Source organism: Pleurodeles waltl, chromosome 5 (genome assembly GCF_031143425.1).
Source record: "Pleurodeles waltl isolate 20211129_DDA chromosome 5, aPleWal1.hap1.20221129, whole genome shotgun sequence".
In the NCBI taxonomy this organism is placed as follows: Eukaryota; Metazoa; Chordata; class Amphibia; order Caudata; family Salamandridae; genus Pleurodeles; species Pleurodeles waltl.
Window position 1 is genome coordinate 1,668,986,433 of NC_090444.1, and position 20,352 is coordinate 1,669,006,784.

General features: G+C 44.4%; 1 protein-coding gene across 2 annotated transcripts in view; it reads right to left on the reverse strand.

Annotated features, from left to right (window-relative positions):
• Positions 1-737: 737 nt before the first annotated feature.
• HS1BP3 (HCLS1 binding protein 3) overlaps positions 738-20,352 on the reverse strand; it is a 273,807-nt gene continuing 254,192 nt past the window's right edge. For both annotated transcript variants that reach the window (XM_069235999.1, XM_069236000.1), the window contains exon 7: positions 738-1,955. In XM_069235999.1, the coding sequence (XP_069092100.1) occupies positions 1,712-1,955 (244 nt within the window). In that variant the 3' untranslated portion in view covers positions 738-1,711. The remainder of the gene's footprint in view (positions 1,956-20,352) is intronic.

Genomic DNA, 20,352 nt, shown 5'->3' on the forward strand with positions numbered 1-20,352 from the left:
CCCTGATGGCCCTTAGATGCGTCAGGGAGCATTTGTCACAGGAACTCTAGTCATGCATGGGATTGAGACACTGAAGGGAGAGAAATATGTGGATCTGTGACCGATACTGCTTTGAGTAGTCTGTTTCATGTTGTAAAAAAAAAGAGTTAAATAAGTTGTGGCAAGAGCTGAAATCAGGAGCCAAGTTTCAGATCTGCACCCAATGACAAAGGCATGGAAAAGAGAGACAGATGTCAGCACACATGGGTGGGCCCTTAGTGCAGCTCTGTGTTATACCATCCAGAGGATGGCGACGCCACCTGTCTGAGTACAGGGGCTACTGTAGACATTTCTGGGTCCAGGCTGGTGCCTGGGAATACTGAAGAGGTGAAAAGCCTGCAATTAGACGTATCCATCAGAAGAAGTTACCTGCTACATGTACAATAATTACGAGAGTTTGGCCCCAACATAGCTGTCCTCGTTGGAGGCATTAATACATTTGTTAATATGGGGACAAATACTTTAATTTCAGTTTTTCTGGGGGGTAATTTGTGCATTTAGATTCATGATGTAGAGGCAGTGGGGTCTGGCTGCGTGCCTGGGAATTTTATTTTGTGGTGACATTATTTATTTATTTCATGACATGAAGCAGAGTAATGGGAGCCTTTTCGAGGAACGTAAATGAGAACAACTACAGTCTATACATTTCTATTAATCCACATTCCATAATTAAAATAATAAACTTTGCACTGGAGAGGTAGAATTATATGCAATTTATTGACAAGATGGTAAGATTGCAAAAAAAAACCTAATATCTTGGGTAATCGACATACCCACTACAATGTAAGTACACTTAGTTTAATTATAATATAAACCCTGGCACATCACCTTTTCCACTGGATCTAAGGCACAGGTATATTTGGCGTGAAGTGAAAAAATATGTGTAGAACCACAAAAGGTCAACTAAAATAAAATACCTTACCTTTGTGATCTCACTGGTGGGTCTTACATGCACTACCTAGCACTGGTAATATGTAAAATATACTGTGTCTAAGCAGTTGTTATCCTTGATATACTGGCTCTGGTAGTGCACTACGTTATATCCTTTGGGAGTCCTATTTGTGGCCGCATTGCATTGTGGGAAGTAAACTGGCTGCTAGATGGATTTTCAGAGTACACCCCAGGACAAAAGAATCCCGTAACGGAAGATCACTATATTGAGAAGGATTTGTTTTAAAAAGCTGCATTTTTGTTTTACGTTTTCTCAGTGGTAATTTTTAACTTTGACCTGACCCTTGCAACTACAACTCCTGATGGAGGTCTACTGGGACGAGTTTGTTTAAGGTACTTACTTGACTGCTTATTGGAAAGGTTTCATTTTCTGTAGCAGGTATAATTTAGGGTGAAAGTGTTATACGGATAAAGCTTCTAAACAAGCTATATGTAAATATCAGCAATTATTTTTCCTCTAGAAATCTGACACTATTAAAGAAAAATAGATGCTACTCATTTGCAAATGGCAAGTTAAATTGAGGCATCATGAATATCTATAAACCAAAACTAGCTGATGAAATAGACTTTGAAAGGAATGTGCCTTGTTCAGTCCGGAAGAAAGTGTTCTTCTGAGGACCATGCATTAGATCTAGAAAGGCGACTTGACCCATTTAACACCTCAAAGCAGGGCACCCTTGGATTTGATTGGCTCTTTAGATTGCAGGGATAGAGTCGCCCTTCAAAAAAGACTCAGAGAATCCTTATCGTCAGATTCATTGTCCTGAATGTACTTCAGAATGTCTATTTGATCCATCACTTCTATGTTCCGATCCTGCTGCTTTGCGGGTGCACCTGAGCTTGGCACGTTCTTAGCAGCAATAGTGGGTTTCTTTGGCAGGGCTGGCTTAGCGGGCAGCTCCGGCTTCGTTTTACCACTGGTTTTTGAACCCATCTTCAGACGTTTCTCAAAATCCTCTTCAACTCTAAAAATTAAAAAAGATACGAGAGGTAACTGTTAGCTTTTAGAAAAACAAAAAGAACCGTGACTCTTTGAGGCTTTTTTCCTAAACAGGGTGCAAAAAAACTCAAAAGCAGTGGTAATAGTTAAATATCACTTCCGACCCATTTACAGAACATTTTATGATGCATTTCCATTAGGGACAGAATAAATGAAGATGTTCTTAATGGCACATTTTCCTCCCTGAATTACATTTACCGCAACATGCCCCTGTGTGCAAAGACTGGAACAGTGCTGAGTTCTTAAATACAGGCTACACATTTTTGGGTAAATGTAACGCAATGTGTACATATTTCCCTCTTCAGGGATATGAACACTTTCATTGCCATGCATTAAACCCCTTTAGACTACAAATTATACAGTTACCTACCTTCAGTAACAATATTTCTGGTTGATACATAAATCCTTCTGCAGATTCCTCAATTTAAGAAAATATATCCAGACATCAGGCCGGCCTGGCAAACATTTCCTCACAACTAGCTCTTCAGTGGAGCCAGGGCGCCATGTGGCTCCTGACGCAAACCTATCTGCCGAACAGGATGACGTCGGAGGATATAAGGCACCGAAGGCAGCAACTAGAGTGCCGATGTCTGCTCCTAATACATTTTCTGTCTCCAGCGAGGTATGTCAAGAGGAACCGAGAGCGCATCAACAGCAGCAACAATACAGCACATAATACGCCTGCATTTCTTGGGATCTACTCATATGTGGCACTGACTCATCAAAACAGTGTAATGAGACATCTGGAGGAGAATTATGTGGTCACCAAAATATTGCACCTGAAAGTAAGTATTGTGTTTTGATGAATACATCTTCCTCACCTTAAGAATATGCCCCGAAGTCCTCTGGAGTAGTGCTGATTATGCAAGGAAGTCTTGCTGCCATGCAGTCATGCAGACCTACCCTGCTAATGTATCCATCATGCTCACTGTGTGCTTTGGTTCTGAGGCAGTAATGTTTGTCACACATATGCAGTGATTACCACTTGGCAGACTGCCAGATATCAGTCACCGGAAAGCCTCTGGCACAAATTCCCTCCAGAGAGTCCTTCTTGGCCTAGGCATAGCATATCTTGATGCTCAAAGTAAAACTGAGCATTTAGTGGCAGCTTTGTCTCCACTGGTTCTGGCAAAGCCCACAAAGAGCTAGTCATCCACTGGGCCCTGCAGAGTGTGGTTAGTGTAGTAGATCGCATGCCCGCAGTGCAGCCTATGAAGCTGCTTCTCCTCGTTGGGGGGATGAGGAAGAGGGAAGGGGGATGGAAAGTGAGCAGACTAGGTCATAAGAAGGGCTGAAATCACCCTAAGCAAGAAGGTTGGGCAGGTGAGGAGCATCAATTTGTATGGGAAGAAAATTGTAAAAGATGGACAAACTGAGAGGCCTTGAAGTTATCTGACCCGACCAGTTGAAGCTTTTGCTACTAACAACATTGTCTTTAAAGTAAGAAGTCTACCTAGCCAATTGCACATTTTCTCAAAAAGATACGCCTTTAAGAGAGTCGAAAACCCACAGTGGAACAATAAACAGTGAGAGGAAAGATGTAAACCTTTCAGAAAATGTGCCTCTAATGGAAACCTAAACTATCACCACTGATCAGTGGATAAGACAGCCAAGTACCCCTTAAGTGCAGCCCCTGGCACCTCGTGCTGTACAAGAGAAAGTGCAAAGTGCAGGACATGAGAAAGGTGTGATTTAAAGGGGACTAAGACTTATGACCCACACTGTTGCACAAATATGTACCAGAGACTCACAAATGGATTTCGTAATGTTTTGTTATGGAAGTCAAAATAATGTCTGTAATTTAATCAAAGGGGAAATGGACTTTGGGGTCTGGGCTGGAGGACCTTACCATCCTGCTGTGAGAGCAGGTCCGTCGTGCATGGAAGAGGATGTGGTGGCTGAAGGCTGAGGGGCAACAGAACATTGCACAATGTCCTCCTTCCCGAATCTGGGGCAAAGAGAATCAGCTGTGCCTCCTCCACAGCATTTGGAGTTATGGAGTTAGTGGAAATGTTTATAGCAGACTCTGAGATCAGATAAAACATTCAGAGGGAAATATTAGCCACTGAACTGAGGACAAATTCGGTTCTGGACCGTGTTAAAGGATGCATGGATAGTCAGTCCAATCTGAATAATATCACTTCAGTCACTTTGCTCTCTAGGTCTCACTCATGGTCCTCCAGAAAGCACTGACTGAGAGCATTCATGCTCAAATTGAGGGAACAGATGGGCCACTAGTGGTTTAATTCCCTGCGGATGGGCACACAGCCACAGGCAATCCCATAATCCTACACCACCCTGAAATTTGATATACAAAATGGTGGTGGCGCTGTTTGAAATATTCTGATTGGAGCACCTTGAAATGAAAAGGAGAAATGGCTTAAAGGCAAGCTAGACCATTTTTTAGAAATGGGGCTCTGGTTGGCAGTCAGTTTACACCACGTCCAAGTAGGGATCCTCACTCTAGTGAGGGTAAGGGAGATACACAGCTTGGATAACCCCTGCAGGTCAGGCTTATCTCAGAGGTAACATGTTTAAGTATTTGTACAAACACATACAGTAACATAGTGAAAACACCACAAAAGGACTCCACACCAGTTTAGAAAAATAGCCAATATTTATCTAAATCAGACAAAAGTCCAACATACAGAAGCAGAGAAATTAGTTTTAAAAGGTTAAATCCCAATAAAAAAATACTTAGACATACAACAGCTCCAATTGGCTCTATCACAACGTCAGTGATGTAGTTGTTCCTAACAGTCCGACGCCACTCGCGGAGAGGGCGGCTACAGTCACGGATGCGCACGGACCCCCCAGGTACAGTACCTTTGGTAATGAGGAAAACAAGCTGGTGCATGGAGTCGGGAAGGTGAGGCGTTGTTGGATCCGGTGTGCTGTCAGCTTCTTCCTGCAGAACAGGGGAGGTGATGCGGCATCAGGGTGAGGCGTTGGTTCCGTACAATCTGGGAGGGTTGATGAATCCGGCGGGTCAAGACGAGATGGGCGGTCATGCTACGGGGCTACATTCGCTACAGTGGAGTTGGGTGTCACGGACGTCGGTGACAGGCCACTCGGTACTCACAATGTCGCAATACTTCATCTAGGTCGCTGCGGCGTCGGGCCTGCGGCTTTGGTCGGGGTCGTCGCACTGCAGCGGGAACCACAATTTCAGATTGTAGGCAGTGGAGCGGAGTCACGCAGTGGCGCCGGTTCTGGAGTCGTATGGAGTCTGTGTGCCTGGTTTTTCTTGGTTTCAAGCCAGCTTTCACTCCCAAGGGCCCAGGAACTGGAATCACACCACTTGGCAAGTCAGGGTCCTCAGCAGGAGTCCCCAGGTGCTGGCAAGTGAAGTCTTTGATGTCCCTGAGACTTCTTAACTGGAGGCAAGCTCAGTCCTAGCCCTTGGAGAATCTTCACAAGCAGGATACACAGCAATGTCCAGTCTTGTCACTCCTAGACCAGAAGCGGCAGCAGCAGTCCAGCAGAGCAAAGCAACGGGCAGAGTGGCAGGTCCTCCGCAAGTATCCAGCTCTTCTCCCTGGCAAAGGTTCCTCTGGATCCAGAAGTGTTCTAAAGTTGCGGGGTCAGCAGTCAAATACATATACTAATTTCTACCTTTGAAGTAGGCAAACGTCAAAGGGAAGTCTTTGTAGTGCACAAGAGCCTGCCTCTTCCTTGCCCTGCCCCAGACACACTGTAGGGGGTTGGAAAATGTATTGTGTGAGGGCAGGCACAGCCCTTTCAAGTGCAGGTGTCAGCTCCTCCCTCCCACTCCAGCCCAGGAAGACTCATCAGGATATGCAGGACACACTTCAGCTACATGTCACTGTCTAGAGTGAATTCACAAACAGCCCAACTATCAGTCTGACCCAGGTGTGTTTTCAGCAGCCAGACAGAAGCACAGAATGGTTAAGCAAGAAAATGCCCACTTTCTAGAAGTGGCATTTATTTTCAAAGTTACAATCTAAAAAACAACTTTACCAAAAGCTGTATTTTTAAATTGTGAGTTCGGAGACCATCATCTCTATCTGCTCTGAATGGGAACTTACACTTAGAAGGTATTTCTAAGCAATCCCTTGTTAACCTATGCGAGAGATAGGCCTTTCAATAGTTAAAAACAAATGTAGCAGTATTTCACTGTTGGGACATGTAGAACACACCAGTACGTGTTCTTCCTTTTAAATACAATGTACTCTGCCCATGGGGCTAGAATGGGCCTACCTACATGTAGTAAAAGGGAGGGTTCAGGCCTAACAAGTAGGGTAATTTGCCAGGAATTGTCAGTACAAAACTGCACACACAGACATTGCAGTGGCAGGTCTGAGACATGTTTACAGGGCTACTCATGTGGGTGGCACAATCAGTGCTGCAGGCTCACTAGAAGCATTCGATTCACTGGCCCTGGGCACACATGGGGCACTATTCTAGGGACTTACCACTAAATGAAATGTGTCAATCATGGAAAACAAATCACCAATATAATTTAGATAGACAGCACTTGCACTTTAGCAATGGTTAGGAGTGGTAGAATGCCCAGAGTAGCAAAACCAGCAAACAGATTATAGCACAGGATCTAACAACAGAAGGTCAGAAGCAAAAAGTACACGAAAACCATGCCAAGAGCTGCCAGGTCTAACAACCATTTACAGCTCCAGCACATTTGAGTGCAGATAGTACTCGGACACTGACAAATGCCCAGCACCATACATTGGGCAGATGGGTTTCCCAGCGAGGAGTTGTTGTTGCCCAGAGTGGCCCGTGATTGTGAAGAGGTGAGAGGATGTCTTGCCTCAACATTGGAGAGGTGCATCCACCAGTATAAGCCCAGATGGACCAACTGGAACATCTGTGATTGAGCCAAGAAGCTATCTTGGTGATAGAACCACTGCCATCACAGGCTCTACTGGAGGACTCTCATCCACCATCTACCGTTCAGAACCAGCAACATACACGAGACCAGGAGGTCATGCAGACATAGGACTGGTATATGGGTAAGAGTCAGCTTTTTAAACTTGTCTTGCTGAATGAACAGGCAGATTTCTATGATAAGTCTAATATGTATTTGAGGACCACAAATTAGTAGGAGTAGAATCCTGTGCTGTTTTCTTCCTGCAGCACAACCTCTAGGGTCTACTTGGTTCAGCAGGGTGAATACATCTGCCTCCAGAATTGAAGCATGTGAAGGGGAGCACGTCCTGGCAGAAGGACGACCGTCCAAAGAGAGGGACAGGAAAGGCAAGGTGCAGCCTTTGCAGATCAACTGGATGGCCTGGCGCTCTGTTGTGATTAAATTCCCAATGATGGAAAATTGGGAGACCCCTCACCCCTAACAGAATATGGTTGTATTAGGAATGGAATCAAAAAGGTTTTGACACACCAAAACTAGTAGAGGATGAGGGGCAGGAACTGCTACTCCCTCTCCTGGCCCCTACACCCACACTTGACACAAAAGGAGCAGCACATTTGCTGAGGTGTCTGGACCAGTTGAGAAGTTTGTCTAAACTGTGGAACAGCCCTGAGATTTTCTGCACTGCTGATGGAACTGCCTCGCTTGTGAGGTCAGATCCAGCATTTAAGATTTACCTTTGGTACTCTTGAAGTGTTCTTGGGTGGAGTTGGCCTTCTCCCCAAAAGGCAACTTGCTACTGAAGGGGATGTCCATCAAAGTGGCTTAGACATCTCCTGAAAGAAGAGTTGAGTGCATCTAGGGATGGCAGCACAGTCCAACAGCTGTGTCCATGGACCTGGTCATGATATCCCCAGATTCCAAGCTGCACTTCAGAATCTGTTGCAAGACATTCAACGCATTGTTGGCCTAATCAGAAAATTGGTTATTCATGTGTCCCTGTAGGCTTACAACTGCCAGTCTGCTAATTCCTACAAGGCATGGATATAGCGGCCTAGAAGGCATGTGGTATTCACTGCACAAAAAGTGAAACTGCCTAAAGTAAAAACCTTCCCTCCATGGCATCCAGTCATTTAGACTCTCTGTCTAGGGAAGGCACTGGGGTTCACATTTGAGGATTGAGCTTGAAGCACCAGGATCTTTGATGATGGATGTGAGGGCTAGGAATGTGGGTAACCTTGTGCAGGGGCATATGGCAATTTGTCTGCAGACTGCTGGGTTAAAAAGGGCTGATTCTAATTAGGCAAAACATATTCCAGTAACACCTCATTAAATGGAAAAAGAGGCTTGGCAGCAGAAAAGGTAGGTTACATGATTTCCATCCAAATGTTAGATTTTTGTTCCTCCTAGTGAAAAATCAGATCTAGAGTTTCTGCAGCTTTGTGCACCGCAGTGGTTAAAGAAGAAACGCCATCAGTCGAAGTGCCAGAGAGGGAAGGTATGCCCCCTTTTAGTGAGGTCCTCTGGCCATTGACATTTTTGATGTCAAGATGGAGTAGGGAAATTCAACTGAATCTCCTGCAGCTTTGGAATCAGCTCAGGAGATGTGGGTGAGACCAGATTTAGGGAATAACGTAGAGACTCTAAGTGCTCTTAGGAATAGGACCGTTTCCTTAAAAATGAAAAGGATTTCTTCTGTCTCGCAAGCTGTTTGTGTTTTTTGTAGGTCAAAGTCTTGTGAGATCATTCCCTGTTGCAAGACTTACCTGTAGAAAGAGGGATTCACTTTGGAATGTCCTTGTGAGTTTAAGCCAATATTTTAGTATTTCGCTCAATGGTGGCCTTCTGGTGCGTTAGGGAAAAGAAGTCAAATGCCATGGATTCATAGTCAGAGCCAAGACACAATATGCAGATGTCATGTGGATCAGATAGAGACATCCGCTTGCAGCACTTATGATAGGGTCTAAAGCCAAAAAGCTTTACAAGTACATATGACCTAGTGCTTCCAGCCTATCTCCCTGCTCCCCTTCCTTGCAAAAGTCATTGAGAAGGCCGTCAACAGACAACTAACCTGCATCCTAGAGGAGAACCACACCCTGGACCCTTTCCAATCCGGATTCCGCAGCAAACACAGAACCAAAACCGCCCTCATCGCCGCCACCGACGACATCAGAGCCATACTGGCAGCAGCGAAACCATGGCCCTCATCCTCCTGGACCTCTAGCCGCGTTCGACACCGTCTGCCACCATACCCTACGCTCATGCCTCAGCAATGCTGGAATACGCGACAGTGCCCTGGACTGGGTCACCTCATTTCTCACCGGCAGAACCCAGAGAGTCCGTCTCTCCCCATTCCGCTTGGAGGCCACCAAAATCATCTGCGGTGTACCCCAGGGTTCATCCCTCAGCCCGACCCTCTTCAACGTCTACATGGCCCCGCTCGCTAACAGCGCCCAATCCCACAACCTTAACATCATCACATACGCCAATGACACCCAGCTGATCCTCTCCCTCACCAAGGACTCCGCCAAGACCTACCTCCACGAAGGAATGAAGGCCATCGCCGAATGGATGAAGAGCAGCTGCCTCAAACTCAATTCCGACAAGACAGAAGTCCTCATCTTCGGCTCCAACCCATCTGCATGGGATGACTCCTGGTGGTCTGCCACTCTCGGCACCGCTCTGACTCCCACCGACCACGCACGCAACCTAGGATTCATCCTGGACCCCTCACTTTCCATGACCCAACAAGTTAATGCCATCGCCTCCTCCTGCTTCAACACCCTCTGCATGCTCCGAAAGATCTACAAATGGATACCCACCGAAACCAGAAGAACAGTCACCCAAACCCTCGTAAGCAGCAAACTGGACTACGGCAATGCCCTCTACGCAGGAACCACGGCCAAACTCCAGAAGAGGCTGCAACGCATGCAGAACACCTCCACACACCTCATCCTGGACATCCCCGCCACTGCCATATCATAGACCACCTGAAAAACCTGCACTGGCTCCCAGTCAACAAGAGAATCACCTTCAAACTCCTCACCCACACTCACAAAGCACTGCACAACACCAGACCAGAATACCTCAACAGATGACTCTCCTTCTACACCCCGACCCGGCATCTCCGCTCCGCCGACCTCGCAACCGTCCCGCGCGTCCGCAGAACTACAACTAGTGGTAGATCATTTTCGCACCTCACTGTCAAAACGTGGAACACTCTTCCCACCCACCTGCACCAGATGAAAGACCTCCTTACCTTCAGGAAACTTCTCAAGACCTGGCTGTTTGGGCAGTAGCAGCACCTCCCGCCCCCCTAACCTGCTAGCCCCTCCCCTCCTCAGCGCCTAGAGACCCTCACGGGTGAGTAGTGCGCTTTACAAATCCCTGATTGATTGATTGATTGAGTGCTGTTAAAAGCTGAGGAAATGTTGATAGTGATGCACCCAGAGAGAGAGAGAGAGCTACAGAGAGGGTCAATTTAGATGCAGAAAAACAAGAACTGATGCCAGTGTGTTGGTTGGCACCCTTTACACTCTCCTGTGTAGTCATATCTGGTGGATGGGGTCACGGCTGAAGCTGTCTGGTGCCATGTGGTGCTACTAAGGAGCTACCATTGGGGAAATGTTTCTGGACTACTCTGAGATCTGGATGGATATTCCTAAATTCTGAAATTTTGTGGAATATAGGAGTATGTGCTAAGGTAAAACTTCATAACGACGATTGTTCTAGCCAATATTATAATTCTGTTCCAGTTCCATACAAAAACAATAACTAAAAAAAAAGCAGTAAAATGTGAGCAAACCTTTTGCACAGGCATATTTAAAATATGACAGTATCCTCCTGTAAAAAATCAGAAAAGACAAACTGATGAAGAATATGACTGCCACTACCCCAGTTGAGAGTAAACCCACTGTCCTTGAGTTTCATAAGTGTAACAGATGCAAGACCCAGGCAGATTGTTAAATAGATATATAATGTAACTCACATTTCGTGGTGTATGTGTTAGTCTTTGCTTGCAAAAGTTTGTTCACAGTTTCAAACACCCCATGAAGAAAATTATATGAGAACATCTGAGGGCCATTAGGTGGAATTACATTTATTACCATGTCACATGCATTATAACAGCAAGCATGACCATAAGAGTGAACTTCTCAGATACTTTGGGATAGACAACACTTTGCCCAAATCACTGGATTGTGACAACAAACTGAGACTAAGGAGGACGGAGTAAAAATAAATCATTGAATTAAACAGCAAAATCCTGCAGGTACTGAATATCAAGGAGAACTGTAAGATAATCTAGATTGTTACAGCAATCCTGTCAAGTTTTTCATTGTAGGTATGCTGGGAGCACCACCCATTTAACCCTGAAAAACCCATAGATTTTAATTCCTGTGGCAACACAGACCTAACTATAACTACCCAGTAAATATGTTTGTGTTGTTAAGATTACCAGGGATTTAACTGACAGACTGCAGCTGGTGCTTGAAGTACTTTTCACTCTGCATGTAAGTATGTTTTACAGAAATTAATTATTAAGATATTTTAGATTTCTAGAGTCCTGGCCACAATTACTGTGACAAAAGCCCCCTCATTTTGGTCATTTTTAATTTTAATTCTTTACGTTTTACAGCTTTGATTGCATCATGATGGCTTCAAGTGTGCCACAGTTTTGTCACGAATACAGAATGTTAGCACTTCAATTGTTCATTATTACACTGTGTGACCCTACAGTAGAATACTGGAGAAACAACTAACAGTTTGCTACTGCCACTTTAGCCAGAATCTCAGATTTTACTCTCACACAGCTGAGGAAGATGTTATGACCTCATAGAAAATGAGCTCTCATTTTAGCATCTGGAACACCATCCATACCTTCTATGAGAAAATCATAGGAATCGTCATTTTTTTCTAAACATGGTTCAACAAATCCCAGTAGGTGGTTAGTATTTTTCACTGAATAAAACCAACTTAGAAAACACCACAATTTATAACAATAGTATGGCACCACCAACACATGATTGTGGTTAAAATCTGTTATCTCCTATATGTATATGTACTCCTTTTTATGAATATCAAAACCTGTCATTTACTACAATGCATTTCAATGGAACCATTGCCCCAAGTCCTGTAATGGGTGCTTTGTTGTGGGCAGCCAATCAGATGCGGGGCTCCCTTTAGGACCCCCACATGTCCTGTGGGGTATAGGTGTACTCACCTTGCCTCGTTATATTTTTTTTCATTTATTTTCAGAATGCAGGGACCATATCCTGGGTCATGTAATGGCTGCTACATCATATTGGTCAGGTTGTGGCCAGCCAATCATCATTTACTAGTTCCCTTTAAAGTGGCCAATCAAAGCATTCTAGACACAAACAATCCAGATAGCACTACCTTTTCCACCCCTTCGGGATGACCCGGAGCCTGCTTTAAATGTGGATTTCTGAATTTCTTGAAAACAGATAAAACGATTTACACCAAATAATGAAAAGCATACTTTCTGAGTGAAGTTCTAAATTTTGCCGAATTTGGTGTCATTTTATTCAGACGTTTTTTCTGTACCACTTCCACAAATTTCCTATGGGAAATCACTGTTTTGAAGACCCCTGTTTTTCTTGGCCCCTTGCTTGACATATCATTCTGAAATTTTCCAAGAAGAAACTGAGTGGATAAACTTTTTGGGGAAAGTTTTGTGAAGATTCATCAAACAGCACCAAAGTTATTAACAAAACAAAAACTGTGCATCCTATTGAAACTGTGGCACAGTGGCAACTGACATGTTTAATACACACACATTTATCTTACTGTATCATATTATTTTTGGTAATGTTCCTTTTTTATGGGCAGCAAACCCTCCAGATCCCTCTCCTCAATTGGGACACATGCACACACACATATCTTTAAATTAGTACACAGTTATGGTTCAGCCACACTTTCGATTGAAAATCTATTTTTTGACTTGTCTGTAACTCGGATTCCTGTGGGTAGATCTGCACCAAATTTGCCAAATGAAAAGTTTAGTCAGATATGTCTAGTATGCCAACTTTCTTGCAGTTCTGTGCAATGGGAAAGAAAGGATAAAGGGTGTGTAAACAAAAGTGTTTTTCTAATTTTAGCTCCCATCTACCTTGTGACTACAACAAAAAACAATGATTGGATTGAAAGGATATACACCAAATTTGGCATGAAAGTAGAACTTTACTGATTGTGTCACGTCCCTCGCTGATTGTATGGTGTGTTCCCTCCCCAGATACCTTAATTATCTGATGACTAGCTACTGTTTTGGCTCTTTTTTTTATCACTTGTGTGCCGGTGTGGTAGTGTTCCGGATTTCCGTGTGGCCGCACGGGAAGAGACTTGGTCGCAGTTGTGGTTGGAGCGCCCACACAGTGACTGGAGGAGTGGCTGTCAAATGAGTGGAGGCGAGAGTCGGCGATGAAGAGCTACTATGCACCGATTAGCGGTCTAGCTGTTGCTTGACTGTAGGTAGATCGCTCTGGTGAAGTAGGCGCACCTATTTCTAGCGTACCCTCTATCAACCATACACTTGACATCTTTTCCCCGTGTCTGGAATACAGAAGGATTCCCTGATGACGGCTTTGTTGCTCCTGGATTCATGCCCTCTTCACTGCCACACACCATTTCCTGGGGGCCCGATGGTGGCCTGTTCCCTGCTACATGGACACTAGCAGCTCCCCTTTGACATGTGTGGAAGCGTTAGGCTGCAAAGCATTTTTGCTCTCCCCTTGCTCCTTCTTTCCTATTTCTCTTCCTGGTCAGTGCACTGTGCCTTAGTCTATCATTGTTTTTGGGGATACTACTCACATCCTTGGACTTCATACAGTGAGTTGATTCTCTCCTGCAGGCCCTGTTCGTTTTTCCCTTCCTACTCCTTTTTGCCTGCTCCCAGGAATATGAGACTTTTGTATAATTTCTCCCTCCTCACAGTAATGGTTGTTTTTCTCCAAAGAACTGGCTTGTTGTCCTATGCTGTTAATAGGAACTGTTTAGAGAAACTGCTCCCATAGATACATAAGAGTCTGCTGGTGTTAAACCATTTCCTATGGCTCAATGGGAGTACTATATTGGATGTGAAGCATTTCATAACTTGGGTGCGCATATATTGCTGATGTTTCATTTGAGTTAGTTGGATGGTGAATTTCTGGGGCACATGTAAGAGTGCACTGATACTCACCCCCTTTGTATTTTGTTTTTTTTGTAAGAAGCCTATCCAGAATTTGTTTGGGACACAGCCTGGGGAACCTATATCGATGCATTTTCAGTTCATGTGTAAACCTGCAGCATTTCCAGTTGATGCTACAAAAGTAGCTTTTGTGTTCTTGTACTTAGCAGATAATGCTGCTAAGTGGTCTACTGTAGAGAATGATGATCCAATCCTGTATAATTGTGCTGCTTTCAAAGAACGAATGTGGTGACTGTTGCCAAGCACACATTCATGCAGGCCAGTGATACCGAGCATTTAATCCTGAGACAGGGTACACAGGATTTACGTAAGTACATAACCAATTTCAATTAGTTGGTTTCTGAGACTCACTGGCCTCCCAAGAAGAGAATTTCACTGTTCTACAGAGGTCTCTGGGACAAATTAAAAGACATATTGTCACAGGTGCTTGATCCTCCTGAGGATTGTGCGGACTTTAATGACTTAGTGATTAAAATGGACCATCGGTTAAAAGAGCGTGGGGAGAACAAGGTAAAACTAACGCTTCCCTGGTGTATTTGTTCAAGAGAGACAAGAGAGAAGATTCTAAATCCAGTTTTGCATCAGAACCTATGCAAATTGGTGGTATTCAAGGAGCATTTACAAAGAAGATAAGGACAAGGGAGGATCTTTGTATTGTGGCAAAGGAAGCCATTATGCGTCTGACTGACCCGCTAAACCAAAGTACACCCCCTAAGAAAACCGTAGCTCTTGTCAACCATGGGTGTCCCCCTCTAAACAGGAGAAGAGTTATTCCTTGCAATCCTGCGGGTCCCATGGCTAAGGTACCACAATATTTTATCATCATTGTTACCATGATTATAAACAATACCAATCAAACAGTGCTGTCCATGTTGTTAGATTCAGGGACAACTGGTAATTTCATGGCTACTAAGTTGGCTCAATTCCATGGTATTCATTGTTTCTACAAAAAAGAACCTGAACCGGTATGGGACATTGACGGGTTACATGTGTCCTCAGGACAGATCACCATGCAGACTGAACCTCTTATGTTCCTTTGTCATAATGGTCATTCCAAGCTCATAAGTTTTGATCTGATTGATGCTCCTACATTTGAGGCTATGCTGGGGATGCCTCGGTTACAATTACACAACCTCAGGATCAATTGGTTAAAACGTACTGTAGCATGGATTCCAAACACTGCTTATTACACTGCTACCAATAAGCAGTGGAGTGGGATTCCCCACTAATATGAGCTTCTTGTGTCTCTCATGACAATCCAAGGATACCTGCTCCCTATTTGCCATATGGTGAGGTCTTTGACAAAACAAAAGACACTGAGTTACCATCTCACCACAGTTTTGTCTGTAGGGTAGATCCAATACCGGGGGCCGCTCTCCCAAGTAGTAGAATTTATTACCTTTCTGAACTGGAGACCCAACACTTGAGGGAGTACCTAGATGAGATATTATCCTGTGGGTTCATTAGGCATTCCTCATCTCCTGTGCCATCCCCTCTTTATTTTGTCCCTAAAAGGAGGAGGCTCTCCGCCCGTATATTAATTATAGGGCATTAAATAGGGTGACAATCAAGAATAAGTACCCTTTACCTTTGCTACCAGTTCTTTTAGACCAACTACGGCCTGCCATGGTTTTTACCAAATTGGACCTTTGCAGAGCATATCATCTTCCCGAGTCCGCAAAGGGGATGAATGGAAGAGAGCCTCCCATACAAAAGTCTGATTATATGAATACCATGTCATTCCGTTTGGACTGTGCAACTCCCCTGCGGCGGTTCAGTTTTTCATTAATGAAGTCCTCAGGGAGTTTCTTGATATCTTTGTTATTGTTTATATAGACAACATCCTGATATACTCTAGAAATCCAAAGGAACACAAGGGTCGTGTTAGGAAGGTATTACAGAAACTACCAAAGACACATCAGAGGCTATACCCATGTTTCCCAGGGAGAGGGTGGTTGGGTGCTGTACAGATCAAGAACTCCTTACCAAGATTTAAAAAAAAAAAAAAAAAGAAAGTGTGGATATTTCCTTGTGGTTGTCTATCCATAATTTTCTGAGAAACAGGTGCTTCTGTATCATGATATGAAGCTTTCTATTCTGCCCGAGTTCAGAGATCTAGTCCTTATATGGTACCATTCTTCTGCCTTAGCTGGACAGCCGGGATAGCAAAGACCCGAGAATTATGTCTTAGATGCTTTTGGTGGGAAATCTTAGGACATGACATACGAATGTTTGTAAACTCCTGTACGATATATGCTACCAGCAAGGCCTCACATGCCCCACTTGTAGGTCTTCTAAATCCGCTTGCAGTGCCTCCCTATCCAAGGCAAACAATCAGCATGGATTTTGTTACAGATCTTCTGACAGTCTGCAGTCAGACCACCATTCTTGTGGTGGTAGACCTATTCTCCAAGAAGGCTCACTTCGTCCTGCTACCTAAAATTCCCACAGGCAAGGATCTGGGGATCACTTTCACACAAAACATAGTAAGGCTCCATGGAATACCCATAGTTACAATTTATGACTGGGGTCCACATTTTGTATCATAGTTTTGGTAGGAGTTTTGCACAGCCCTACACATGGAGTTACGGCTCTCATCAGCGTATCATCCACAAACGGATGGACATATAGAGCATACCAACCAGTCAATGGAACAATACCTCTGCTGTCTTTTATCCTCTTTAACCAGTAGTTGGGGTTAGGCACTACCAGTGGCCGAATTTGCCCACAGCAACCTCCAGCATTCTGCACTAGGCATGTTTCTTTTTTTTGTTCTATGGGTATCTATCCCAACTCCGTACCCATGCCACCTACAAATAGGGTGCCAGCAGGTGACTCACTTTCTACCACAATCAAAAACATCTAGATAACTGCATACACACACACTTCCAAGCAACAAAGATGAGCATTAAGTAACAGGCAGACAGATACTGGAATCCAGCTTTTATATGTATTCTGGGTGGCATGGTTTGGTTGGCTTCTAAGAAATTTTGTTTAGGGTGTTCAAAGAAACTGCAGCCTCTGTATGTGAGACTTTTTAAAATCTTCCAAGTGATAGGCCTGGTGGCCATGAAACTGGACCTACCTGTCGAGTATCAAGTTCATTCAGTGTTTCAGACATCCTTGCTTAAAACCCTTTATACCTTCTACACAACCCGCTCCACCCCCACCCCTGCTTCTGGTTGAGGATCATGAAGAATATGAAGTGAACTATATCCTTGATTCAAGGAGACATCAGGGTAAGCTGTTCTATCCGGTGGACTGGAAAGGTTATCCACCCAAAGAACGCTCTTGGGAGCCTTCCCACCATGTTCATTCATCCTACTTAGTACAGTTGTTCCATGTCATAATCTCACAAAACCATGTCCTGTTAGACGGCCTTTGGGAGGGGGTGCTGTGACATCTGTCGCTGGTTGTATGGTGTGTCCCCACCTCCCATTTGCTGAAGACTAGCTACTGTTTTGGCTCTTTTTTACTTAACTGCTGTGTTGGTGTGGTGGTATTCTAGATGTATGTGCGGCCACTCGGGAAGAGACTTGTGGGTCTCATTTGTGGCTGAAGCGGGCGCACAGTGACTGGAGGAGAGGCTGTCACGTGAGTGGGGGCACAGGTTCCTTTTTGCCTACTTCTAGGAATACAAGATTGTTGTATAATTTCTCCCTCCTCGTATTCCTGATTGTTTTTTCTCCCAGGAAGTGACCTGTTGTTAAAAAATTCTCATTATTACAATGCTTTTAATAGGAACATTGTTGAGAAATCGCTCCTATGGATAAATAGGAGTCTGGTGGTGTTCATCTGTTTTCTATGGCGTAATGGGAGTGCTATATTGAATGTGAGGAATTTCAAAACTTGGGTGAGCATATACCTCTGATGTTTCATTTGAGTTAGTTGGATGGTGTCTATGTCTGAGGCGCATGTATGAGTGCACTGGTACTCATCCCCATTGTATTTTGCTTCTTTTGTAAGGACGCCTATCCAGAGCATAGCACGCTGTCGTTTGGACACAGCCTGGGGAACCTATATCGAACATCTACCTAGAGTGGGCTGATACTAGAGTGGAGTAGTGAAGTAAAGTAGTGTGTCATGGAATAGAATGAAGTAAAGTGGCACGGAGTGGCATAGAGGAAGTTGAGTAGAGCGTTGTAGTGTGCAGTAGTGTCGTAGTGTGGAGTAAAGTGTTGTAGAGTGGAGTGGCATAGAGTAGAATGTCAGAGTGGAGTAGAGTTTAATGGAGTAGCGTGTCATGAAGTGGAGCGTTTTGTAGTGGAGAGTGTCCTTAAGTGAACTGGCGTAAAGTACAGTGGTTCAGAGTAGATTGGCACGGAGTGCAGTGGCTTAGAATTACAGATTTTATGTAAACTGGTGTAGAGTGCAATGGAACAGAGTGCAGTGACAGAGCGGCATAGAGAAGAGTGGTGCAGAGTGGCGTGGCACAGCGTAGATTGCAGTGGCATAGTGTTCAATGGTATAGAGTGGAGTGGAGCAGGGTTGAGTGGAGTGGCGTAAAGTGCAGTGGCATAGAGTGCAGTGTCATACAGTAGATTGTTTCAGAGCAGGGTAAAGTGGAGTGGTGCAGGATAAAGTGCAGAGGTGTTAAGTAGTGTGGCGTAGAGTGGTGTAGAGTGCACTGGCGTAGAGATGAGTGGTGTAGAGCAGAGTGAAGTGGCATAGAGTGCGGTAGTGTAGAGCAGAGTGCAGTGGCATAGAGTGCGGTAGTGCAGAGTAGAGTTCAGAGGTGGAGAGTGCAGTATTGCAGAGTAGAGTGTCGTAGAGTGCAGTGGTGTAGAGTGCACTGGTACTGACTTCAGTGGCATAGAGTAGAGTGTTGCAGAGTACAATGCTGTAGAGAGCAGTGGCATGCAATACAGTGGTGTAGAATAGAAAAGAGTGGCTTAGAGTGCTGTAATGTAGAGCACAATGATGTAGAGTGGCATAGAGTGCAGTGGTGCAGAGTGTTGGTGTAGTGTGCAGTAGCATAAAGAGGGCATTGGTTTTGAGTAAATTGGTGTAGAACACATTGGGTAAAGTGCAGTGGTTTAGAGTAGAGTTGTGTAGAATGCAGTGGTGCAGTGTACAGTGGAGTGGCATAGAGTATAGAGGTTGAGAGTAGATTGTTTCGGAATAGAGTGAAGTGGCGTAGAGTGGAGTGGTGCAGCACAGAGTACAGTGCCATCGAGTACGGTAGCGTAGAGTAGAGTGTCTCAGAATAGAGAGCACTAGCGTAGAGGGGAGTGGTGAAGAGTGCAGTGGTGCATAGTACAGTGAATTGGCATAGAGTAGAATGGTGTATAGTACAGAGGAGTAGAGGGCAGTGGAGTAAAGTTGCGTAGAGTACACTACGAAGAATTCAGTGGTGTAGAGTGCAGTGGCATAGAATGGAGTGGCATAGAGTGGAATAGTGCAGAGTGCAATAGAGTGGCGTAGAGTGGAATAGTGCACAGTGTAATAGAGTGGCATAGAGTGCACTGCCACAGAGTAGATTGTTTCAGAGTAGAGTGAAGTGGAGCAGAGTGCAGTGGCATAGGGTAGAGTGTCACAGAGTGCAGTGATGTAGAGTAGATTACAGTGCCTTAGAGTGGATTGGCATGGGATGCAGTGATGTAGAGTGGAATGATGCAGAGTGGAGTGCAGGGTAGGCTGCAGTGGCGAAGAGTGGTGTGATGCAGAGTAGAGCAGCGCCGAGTGGAGTGGCAGATAAGAGTAGTGCGCAGAACACTCGTCCAAATTCTAACTGTGTGTACATCTAATATTCAGGGAAAGTGACGTGTTTTCAGTATTGTAACACAGCAGCAGCTCACGAACATTTACTGAAAATCTCTGCGACACCCTCCGATTTCTCATATGTAAGGTCCTGTTTTGATCTAAAAGAAACTTTTACGGATGTTGCATGACACTTCTCTGCAAAATGTCTGTAATAGACTCACACATCACCCACGTTAAAAATACATTAAAGGAAAACTATATTTAAAACAATGTGTTTAACATACACAACTTTTATTCTCACTTTGAATATGTATATGTCATTCGAAAACTTGCTTGAGCGGTTCAGTTTTCTCAAGTCTTCTGAAGAGCAGATCATTTGGTCCTGCTCTCAGGTCATGGTTGAATGATTTCCCGATAATAAGCCTAGCACGTAAAGAGAATGCCTCCCCTGCTTTTTCCACATGAAATTTCTGGATCACTTGGGTGTCGGCTGATTGGAGGTCCTGGCTGTCGAATTCTGGGGACATTTTCTGCAGATATCCTGATTATGCCTGGGTGAAATGTTCATTAGGTCAGCTCAATCTTAGCTAATTTCCAGCATTTTGC